The sequence below is a fragment of the Pinus tabuliformis genome, chromosome 6 (genome assembly GCF_031772625.1).
Source record: "Pinus tabuliformis cultivar Carrire ecotype Pingquan chromosome 6, CPIR1, whole genome shotgun sequence".
In the NCBI taxonomy this organism is placed as follows: domain Eukaryota; kingdom Viridiplantae; phylum Streptophyta; class Pinopsida; order Pinales; family Pinaceae; genus Pinus; species Pinus tabuliformis.
This window is the reverse complement of record NC_142292.1, coordinates 275504380-275515307: the sequence shown is the minus strand read 5'-3', so window position 1 is coordinate 275515307 and position 10928 is coordinate 275504380. Positions and strand designations below refer to the sequence as shown.

At 34.9% G+C, this 10928-nt stretch overlaps 1 protein-coding gene across 1 annotated transcript; it reads right to left on the bottom strand.

Moving 5' to 3' along the window:
- Window positions 1–5493: 5493 nt before the first annotated feature.
- LOC149258428 (uncharacterized) lies at window positions 5494–8223 on the bottom strand. Its single transcript, XM_089415351.1, has 3 exons — window positions 7295–8223; window positions 5863–6534; window positions 5494–5764 (listed from the first exon to the last, which is right to left on the bottom strand). Exons 2-3 carry the CDS (start codon window positions 6523–6525, stop codon window positions 5669–5671), a joined length of 759 nt encoding a protein of 252 aa, XP_089271477.1. The 5' UTR covers window positions 6526–6534; window positions 7295–8223; the 3' UTR covers window positions 5494–5668.
- Window positions 8224–10928: the final 2705 nt, after the last annotated feature.

The window sequence follows — 10928 nt, the reverse complement described above, 5'->3', positions numbered from 1 at the left end:
GCTCCAACTTTAGGTTCACTAACATCTCCAGCATCTGCATCTCTTCCCATTTCCACTGCTTCCAATCTAGCTTGCATCTATTGCATAGCTTCCAACACTTCAGCATTTGCAGCTAGTCGTCCTCTTCTTCGACCACCACCTCTTCCTCCAACTCTGAAAGCCATGTTGGATTTCTTTTTCTGATCCTTGAGATCTTGGTCAATGTCAGTAAGCTGCTCTGATACCACAAATGATGGCCTAGGTGCAGGCATAATGGACAATCGTTCAAACCCAGAAACGATTTCAGCAAGTTCAGGCGGAATTTCTTCTTGGATTTCCTGCAAAGTATTAGTCATCTACCTCCAAAGTTATCTATTCTACTAAATTAGCAGAACTGTTTAATTTGGTTGCAACAACAAGTGCTTTACAAGTCCCTTAAACATCGCACATCGCAATCGCAATTTCTCCAGGCAAGGTTCATTCACTCATAACCATGTGATGTGATATTAATCGGCGCTCCTTGTATCGCACGTCGCATTTCGCAACTCCGTCGGCCAGGGTTACTCACTCTTGAACCATGCGATGTGATATCAATCGGCGATCATCGCACATCGCAAATCGCAAATCGCAATTCAATCCCGAGTCTCTATTGCATATCGCAAAGGGAGCCGAGATTGTGATAAGCGAAATTGCGATGACCCTTTTTTGTTTGCGACTTAGCGACTAGTCTCCACCGTTTGATCAAGGCACACTTGATCCAATGGTCAGTAGCGATATTGCCCGGAAATCTTACGCGACGCTTACCCGCCTCACGGAGCCGATAAGATTTATAAGTCCTCAATTTATAAAAGTTCGGGTCCGGGTTTGAGATTAACGTCCGACCATCTTAAGACCCGATATCCATTAGATAACAGAGGCCATTAGATCCTACGGCTCACGAGACTTCGATTAACACGCGGATTAAAACCAAGGCCAACCCCTACTGTTGACTATGACATAAGGCATTGATAATGAAATCAACGGTTAAGAATGAGTGCGGCGCTTCAACCCCGATTAAGAAATCTGTACACTTCCACCCCCACAGTTGCTAGTACACAGCAAAAAGAGATTAAATGCGATCACACTAGATCAAATAGAACTTTGAATTTTTAAGCCAAACTAGAAATTCAATGATACACAGAGATACTTCAGAGGGATGCAACACCTCCGGGATTGACCAATTACACACACAAATACACAGCGATATATTTCTTTCGCAACTTAATCAAATAAGTCCAAATCCTTTTACAATCATTCATAACTTACATAAATACTATTCCATCCTAACAATCAGATCCTTAAAACACTGGATCGAATTTGCCTAATCTTGAACAATATCTAATCTGGTTGATATTCTCCTCGAGAATCTCAACTAAATCAAAACTACATGAATTAATTACAAAACCACTCAATCCCTAAATCCTAGCTCAAATCCTATCTAGAAAGCTTGTAAATTGATAGCTAAAGGATCCCACTCCTTTGCTTGTAACTTTTTTTGGATTTTTGAAATAAGTTCGAAGCCTTTTGCCTTCAAGCCTCATGCTCCTGCATCACAACCACTACATTTAATAATAATATTTGCATTCATTGCATCTTTTGCTAGTCGTGGCATCTCACATTGTCATCAATATAGTTACATGTTATTGCATCTCATTACTATTCATTACTAGCCATGGCATCTCACATTATCATTAATATAGCCACATGTCATAACTAATCCTATATCAATATAGTCATCACATGTCAATGTTACTAGTGTCAATGTAACTACGTGAGTGAACTATCATTTCATGGTATTGAATCACCATGTTTCATGAAAAAGCTAATATAAGGGCATCTCTTAATTAACCCACTGTTTTTCACAATCAACATCAACATTCTTGTGATGATTACTTCACATCCCTAATAACAGCGATCACACCTTCCAAGTATAGTGACCAATACTTAGACGAATCCAATGAATTTGGATAAATTTATGCAAGTCCATAAAGATACAACTCGTTTCTAAATTAACAATTAAAAACGTAGAAAAAAAAATCCTTGCGGTTACAATGAATTTATGCGAATATACATTTTCTTTTGCAAAAGATTCTCTAAAACAAAGTCAATAGTTTACCCAAAATCTTCTATCCTTCCAAAAAAAAAAAATATATATATATATAACAATTAAATATTACGTATCCCAGAAATAAGATAATAAAAAAAAAAAATTCCTTATGCAATTACACTCATTTTCCTTTTGAAAGAGATTCTATATAAAACAAGGTCAATGCTTTTGATAAAATCTTCTCCACTTCAAAATAACATATATATAACAATTAAAAATTACATACCCCACCTTCAAGATTGTATGGTTTTCAGTCATAAAACATCAAACATTAATGAAACTGTAATTCATACTTTATTTTCAATTCACTTTTGTCAAGACCATGCCGTTGATATCCTAACTCTAGTGGGAAACACTACATTATTAAAACTTGGTTTGAAACTTGACGGCGTTGAACTGTAGTTGGAAAAACTGAACCAGCGAAGAACATGGGATTTATCATGGAAGACTCTTTTTTCTCTCTGCCAGTGGGTAAAGCTTCACCACAGAAAAGCTTGAGCTGTCACAGCGTGTTTTATTTTCTCTCTTTTTTGATAGGAAAGAGCTTTCCCCTGTCTGTCAGACACTCTGTTCTCTTTCTCACTTAATTGGTGAAAAAGCGCTTTGCTCTGGAACTGTCACACACTGTGTTTTCTTCCTTTATTGGTGAAAAAGGGCTTTGCTCTGGAACTGTCACACACTGTGTTTTCTTCCTTTATTGGTGAAAATTGGCTTTGCCCTGAACTGTCTCACACTATGTTTTGTTTTCTCCCTTTTATTGGTGAGAAGGGGTTTTGCCACCGCATGAATGCAAACTAAATTTCTGTACTTCTTCACATTTGTCAACCCATGTCTATTTCTATCAACACGCATGTTACTGTTGTCAATGGGGTTGACATCTTCCATGCTTATATCTGGTTTGATAAACAAAAGTAGGGGATAAAGCCAGTATGGAATAAATCCATTTCCTGTAACCAATAAAAGGATACAAATATTCAGATAATCACCAAATCACATATGACATTTAAGCATTTATTGTACAATGATTTCTCTTTCTATTTATATACAGTGGAACAACCTAGTATAAACCACAAAAGTGTTCAAATAATTCACCAGACTTTTTCTTGCATATCACTGTAATTTTTATACTTTATCCTCGTTGCAAATTTAACCATTTACCTATTATAAATATAAATAATTATTGATGATGTTATCTAACTAAATCCTCAATTAGATATTAGATTTCTTTGGGGTGGGAAAGAATTGATTGTAAATCTTCTTACTTGAATTTAATTTCCACACATCATAAATGAAAATTAATATAATGAGTTTGAAACTTGATATTACACAACCTTCAAACTCTTCATTTTTTATATGAATATTTCCTTATATCACAAATCATATTTTAAACTAATATCTTATATATGTACTTCTTCACTTTTGTCAATCCATGTCTATTTTTTATAATTATAATGGTTCTTTGAACCTGGTTATTATTCAAAGTTTATAATGGTTTGAACCTGGTTATTATTCAAAGTTTATAATGATTTGAACCTTGTTATTATTCAAATTTTAACTACTTTGCTCTTTATATAAGTTTATAATGATTTGAACCTTGTTATTATTCAAATTTTAACTACTTTGCTCTTTATATAAATCTCTCTTTGTATATCTTTTCCAATATTGCTTTTATCAACCTCTCCACTCCATGTTCTTTATGTTAATCTTTTCTTTAACTTGTTTTTGTCCATATCACCCATATCACCCATACTCTGTTATGCAAAATATTAACTCGCTTTTGCCCATATAACCCCTACTTGTTTTGCAAATTATTCCAAAAATACCAGACCATGTAAATTTAAAAAATTCAGAAAAAAATTAATGCCAGTTTTCTTAATTTTTAAGAATCATAGATTACACTAATATCTAATATATTATTATAATAAGTTTGAACTAATATCTAATATATTGTTTTTAAACGTTATTATTATACAAACTTCAACTCTTCACTCTTTATATAAATATTTTCCTTTATTATACAAACTTCAACTCTTCACTCTTTATATAAATATTTTCCTTTATCACCCATATCAAGCCTCTCCAATCCTTTTGTTAATCTTTTCTTAACTTTATCACCCAGACTTGTTTTGCAAAAATATCAGAACGTGTAGATTTAAGAAGTATTGAACATATAATTCACCTTGTACGTTTAACAAGTTGTGGTTTTGGATATATAATTCACATCTCATGTAAAAATATCAGAACGTGTAGATTTAAGAAGTATTGAATATATAATTCACCTTGTACGTTTAACAAGTTGTGGTTTTGGATATATAATTCACATCTCATGTAAAAATATCAGAACGTGTAGATTTAAGAAGTATTGAATATATAATTCACCTTGTACGTTTAACAAGTTGTGGTTTTGGATATATAATTCACATCTCATGTGATCGAGACTCCTCCTGACCCTGCAATTTTCACGTTACAATTTCTTCCACTTCTGTGGTACTTCGTGACTTGATAACTTCTTACCTTCTCAAATCTCACTATGGAATCATTCTAGTCAGATTATAACTATGGTTGTATGTTAAAAAAGTTCTAGTTTTGGATATATAATTCATATGTCACACAACTGTGATTGAGACAGCTGACCCTGCAATTTTCACCTTGCAATTTCTTCCAGTTCTGTGGTACTTCGTGACTTGATAACTTCTTACTTTTCTCAAACATCACAATGGCATCATTCTAGTTAGATTATAACTATGGTTGTACTGTGAATAGTGTAATTGGCATCATTCTAGTTAGATTACGACTATGGTTGTACTGTGAATAGTGTGTAATCGCCAATGAGTGAAAGTGAATGAGCTGACACAGCTGCCTATATTCTATCAGTACCAGTCTTTTTTACAACATTCCTCAATCATTATCCATTTACTTTCCACCACCATCCTGGTAAGGATGAAATGACAGGTGGCTTTTTCACAGCATTTCTCACTCATTTTCCTTGACTAAAAGATACCATTTTTCACCAATGTTCCTTGACTTCAAGATATCATTACTGCAGATTGATAGAGATTACTTCAAATTTGTTCAGCTTCTATAACCAGGTTGACTCTGTATTATACTGTCAAACCCATATAAATAAGTATTATGAAAAAACATTAGAATGTCAAAGTAGCTGTTAACCTAACTGTTTCATTAAAATCATATTAGGTTGCCACTATCAAGACTTAACATGAAAGACAGTGAAGAATGATAAGAATATGGTGAAATGCTTGAACTTGACATTTTCTTTTGGCCCATTTCAATGGAGTCCACAAGACACTGAAAATTGAAAAAATGCATCTTATTAATAATATACCGAATAGATGTCTTCCAGTCCCCAGTACAAATCAAATCCAATGGCAATAAATATGAGTAGAATATGTGAAAGCGATGGTCACAGAAAAAATTGAATTGAATAGAATTCTTCAATAAATAGTGTACGCCTGATGCGTGGTCTTTCAAAACATCAATAACAGCAGACAGCAGAGCACAACCTAGCAGCGGAGAGACGAAGATCTACGCCCCCATGAAGAAGAGGAGAGGGGAAGCAACTGCTAGGAAGAGGCTGAGGCTGCCCCAAACCCCGACGCTGAATGTTCTCATTCCTCCACTCTGCATTCCAACATTATACAAAAGCAAACCAAAATGTCAGATCTCAAAGAAAGCATGTAACAGTATTATATTCAGGAAATTCGAGTTGGGGAATTTACCGGTGAATCGGTTACTGAAGGGCCTGGAGTAATTGCATTCTCCGAGGCAGATGGCTGACTCGATGGAGGAGCAGGGGGGCTCGTTGCAGAACGAATGGGAGAAGGAGCAGGGGCGTGTTTGCCCTTCTTGGTCTTGCCAGTCTTGGGCTTGGTCTTTCCCTTGTGCTTTGTGGGGGCAGGTGCCGGGACTGTTTCTGACGCTGCCGGTGGTGGTGAAGACTCGGGCGCAGAAGCCGGAGGAGACGAAGCAGACGGAGTGGCCACTGGGGGAACAGAAGCGGCGGGAGGGTTAGCGGGTGCCAGGGGCGCTGGGGGGCTGGTGGGCGCCTCTGAGGGTGAGACGGCAGGGGCCTTTGAAGGGGGAGACTTGCTGGGAGCTTTTGCAGGGGAGCTTTTGCTGGGAGGTGGGGCGGTAGGAGGAGATGCTGCCGGAGCTTTGGAAGGTGGCTGCTCCGCTTTAGGGGAGGATGCTGCTGGCGGTGGTGATGTTGTGTTAGAGGGCTTAGGGCTGGCAGCAGGCATCGTAGACTTGGTGGATGCAGGCGTTGGAGCAGTTGCTAATACCACACCCTTATCACCAAGCACTGAATTTATCTCAGAAGTAGCAATGCAAAACCATAACATAATACATAAATAAGCCATTCTTCTCTGGTCTGAAGCCATTGGATTGACCTGCATTAATAAAACCAATGTGTTAGGGACTTGCATTATCAAAACCAGAAAAACTAGATCTAGCTATCAATGTATTTTTCCTGATCTACTCTTAAATAGATTAAAGACTAGGTTGAGCTTATAACAAGTTCAGCTTATTTATGGGATGGAAAAAGATCGATGAATATAAATAGGAATGGCATGTTTATGTTTATTATTAGGATGGTGCAAAGAGCAGTTTTTCAACCCATCTCCCACACCATTTTATTCATATATGTATTCATATATTGGATAGAAAGGTAAAAGGAAAAAGAAAAAAACAAATAGATCTAAAACCCAGAGTCCAGTCAATAAGAAGGTGAAAAAAAAAATAGATCTAGAAGTTATTTTGCACAGGCTGGAACTACTTGTTTTTCTTTTTTATCTGCAATGAAGACTGTACTGATAGTGAGGGAGGCATTTGGGAAGGCCCAAGTTATTATTTCCATCTAGTGAAGATGATTTAAGAGAAAAGAGCAACTTTTTTTAAAGCAGTTTTTTAATGGCTTCTTTAAAGTTACCTTTCCCATAAGGTTTCAACCTGACACCTGACTAAGACTTCTCATGGCTACAAAATAAACCCCACAGAGACCTACTCGTTTATACCTCATGAATAGCTATCCATATATACATATCACAACAATGTCAACTATTCTAGAAAGGAATATGAATAGTTATCAATATACACATATCACAACAATGTTGACTATTCTAGAAAGGAATATGAATAAGCAGAGCATACCTGGTGCTGTAGAAGCCCAGCAAAAGCAAAAACCTTAATGCTTATGCTGCTTCTAAGTTCTGGATCTCTTATCACTGGTAACCAGGACGGGAAACCCTAATGCTTATGCTGCTTCTAAGTTCTGGATGTCTTATCACTGGTAACCAGGACGGGAAGAAAAGGAGCGAAAATAGATATATATAGATGGCCCGAGATCGTGAAAAGAGCCGTTGGCGGATTCGTCTCGTTGAAAAGCAACAAAGGTAAGGGAATTTGGCTATCTTTATCGCATCACAGCACAGAGACAGAGAGGATCCCGCGTCCCCATGACATCACGGCAAATATATTAAAAAGAGTCGGAAAAATCATGCACTGCACATGCAGCTGTAACGCGGTTGCCAACCTGCACTGTCCCTTTTGGGCAGAGGAGATCGAATAAAAATATATAAAAAAACAAGCCCGGATTGGCTGGTGGTAGCAGTTACCGATATATAGTAATAACCCACCCCACTCGGATGCCCGTGATACCCTGTGCCCGCAACGTGTTTGAAGGGCAGGCAATAATTAAGTGTCCCTGGCAACGTTCGTGAACGTTGAAAGTTGTGCAGGTGGGTCGTTCCATTGCCTGGATTTAGGGCGTTTCAAGATGGTCGTCAAATCAAGAAAAACCCATGATTCTGTGCATTGGCTTCCCATTAATCCACCGGAAATTTGGTCTTGGCTGCCCATTAATTCCACCGGAAATCGCACTGCTCACGCAAAATCGAATCGTTGCTGCGGAAAATCGTGCAAAAATCGAGATTCAAGAAATGTGCTTTCCATCTGAGAATCGCAAGTACACTAACCGATCGTCATACCTCCCTTCATTTATTTTTCTGATAAACCCTAAATCTTAGGGTTAGATAGTTAATTCTAGAAGAGGTTTGATTGGTTAGAAAGCGAAATGGAGATTCTGTTTAGAGTTCAGTTTTGGGCAAAAGTAGTTAAAATTGGAGAGGATACCCTAGACAGCCCTTCATTTTAGGGTCACATTGGCTGGTCCAGCCAAGTGGACTTATTGTTTTTCCATTTTTGTAAAAGGTGAAAAGGGTTACATTGAAGAGGTGATATTGTTTTTAATGGAAGTTCAACTTTCGGAAACGATGAAAAAGGGTTACATTGAAGTTAAATATGAAAAAAATTATAAAAAACATGAATTTTGTTTAAATGTGAAAAGATTATAAAAAATATAATTTTTTTGCTTTGAGTATATTTTAAAACTGTGTTTGTTTGGTTAATAGTTTGTTTTTGCCATAGTCTAACTAGCCAGAGGAATTGCCTAGAAAGTTATGGAAATTCCGGTCATATGTAGATAAAATCTGGCAAGGATTTTTGTAAATCCAACTTATAGTTGTTAAACATCAAAATTTTAGGTGTTCTAGACGTTTTTTACAGTATTGAATCCATTTCCACCATCAAAAACATGATGCGAACACTGCTTCTACAAGATTTTTTGAATTTTTTTTTTCCGGATTCCAGCGACTTTTCGTCGTCCAGGCATTCCTCTGCCTCGGTAAACGACTCCTTTGTTTTTTTTGGATTTAAAGATAAAGGTTAACGACCCAAGACCAAGGAGGGAAAGTCCGAAAATCTACCCCCATAGAGGGAAAATCTACCCCCTTGTGGACCACAACTCCTTTGTTTTTTTTGGATTTAAAGATAAAGGTTAACGACCCAAGATCCAGGAGGGAAAGTCTACCCTCAAGAGGGAAAATCTACCCCATTAGAGGGAAAATCTACCCCCTTGTGGACCACTAGCGAGTATTTCAGGTGGTGGCATAAAGTATGAAAAAAAATAAAGTTATATTTTTATGATATAAAATTATATTTTAATTTGTATATTAAATTTTAACTAATAAAATTTATAAGAATAAATTAGAATTCCCATAATAAAGAATAAATTAGAATTCCCATAATAAAGGATTGAGTTTAAAATATTTTTGTATATTTTAAATGATATATAAAATGAAATAAAAATATTATATTTTTTAATATATATTGTATTTAAATTGAAAAGAGGTCAAGTAATTTAATTTGCAGTTGTTGGATCTTTGGGCTTTCATCTTAGTTTTTTTCTTACTTGATCTAATGGTTGTGTTGATTTCCTTGATTTTATTTTTTATTTCCTCGATTTTGGTATCTTATGAGTTTTCCCCTTGGGTTTATTGATTCTTCTTTGTTTCCTTTTGTCAGTTTATTTTACTCTTTAGTTGATTCTCCTTTTATATATATATATATATATATATATATATTCAACTTTTCACTGTGGTATTTTATAATTTATTTTAGTTTTTTATTTATTAAGTTTTGTAACAAGGATAATATTTCTCATTATTTTAATATATTTTTTACAATTTCTCCTTTAAATAATAAGGCATCCTGGGCCTCATTTTAAGCATGGAGTTGTCTTTAGTGCGACTTTTTGGAGAATCCGCGGGAAAAAAATTGAGGTTAAATCTTGATTTGTATTATTTAAAATGGGGTTTTAACTGCATATTTGGATTTAGCACCCTAAAAAACCCTTGGGACGCTTTGATTGTGCAGAAATTAGCTATCAAACTTGCGATTTTAATAAATTGCTACCAGATTTTGAGCGGAAAAACCCACCGGAAAAGCTTCCAAAAAGTCTCTTTAAAGACAACTCCTTTAAAGGATAATTTCAACAAATCTTGCAAAAACAACGTTTAAATCATGTTTTTGAAAATGGCAATGGATTCAGCTCCATCAAAAACCTTTTGAGCACCCACCATCTTGAAATTTAACAACTTTACCCTAGATTTACAAAAATCCTTGCTGGAATTTGTCAAAATATTGCCAGAATTTTCATGATTTTCAAGGAAAAAAAGCACTCTGGTTAGACTACCTCATCAGTTTATATATATATATATATATATATATATATATATGAAAATTAATTTTCTCATCATTCTTAGTCCAATCAAAAGTAATTTCAAATTTATTTATGTGAAAAATAATATTTATATTTATTTATATATAATCAATTTAATTATTTAAATTATGAAGAAAATTAATCTTTCGCCTATTTTTTGACCCAATAGTTGCTTTATCGCTGTAGTAGTAGTTTTCTTATAGCCATTGGATGATCTGTCTCTCTATTTAACCAGCTACCATTATCTAATTCTTCATCTTATCTTAATGATAAACCACACCAATTAGTTCGAAACTCATCAAATATATCTTAATAAAATTATTACAGAAAAAAAACAAAATAATAATAATAATAACAAAATAACAAAAAAAATTCTTAAAAAATATCAAATATATTTTATTTGAAATAATAATTTTAATCATTATACGGAGATTCTCTAAAAGAAAAAGAAAAAAATGAAAAAATGATATATTTTAATAAAATATCAAATGTCATTAGTACTTGGCATTTTCTACTTTGAGCATTTTCATAATTTTTTATATCACTTTCTATTTTGTAAAATTGAGATCCAACACCTAGTTCGTCATGTTAACTATAATACATTCTAGTTGTGTTTGTGGATCTTCCTTTTGTTGTTTGTGAGGGGATTTTTAGAGAGTAGCTGTCCATTTCTTTTCCTTATTTAAAAAGCCTTTTAATCTTATTTGATATTAATTGTAAATATTT

Bases quoted from the DNA above. Each gene is read 5' to 3' on its own strand.
- LOC149258428 (XM_089415351.1), bottom strand. From the start codon at position 6,525: ATGGCTTCAGACCAGAGAAGAATGGCTTATTTATGTATTATGTTATGG. The intron at 5,765-5,862 runs GTAAATTCCCCA...GTTGGAATGCAG, and splicing joins CTTCAGTAACCGATTCACCG to AGTGGAGGAATGAGAACATT.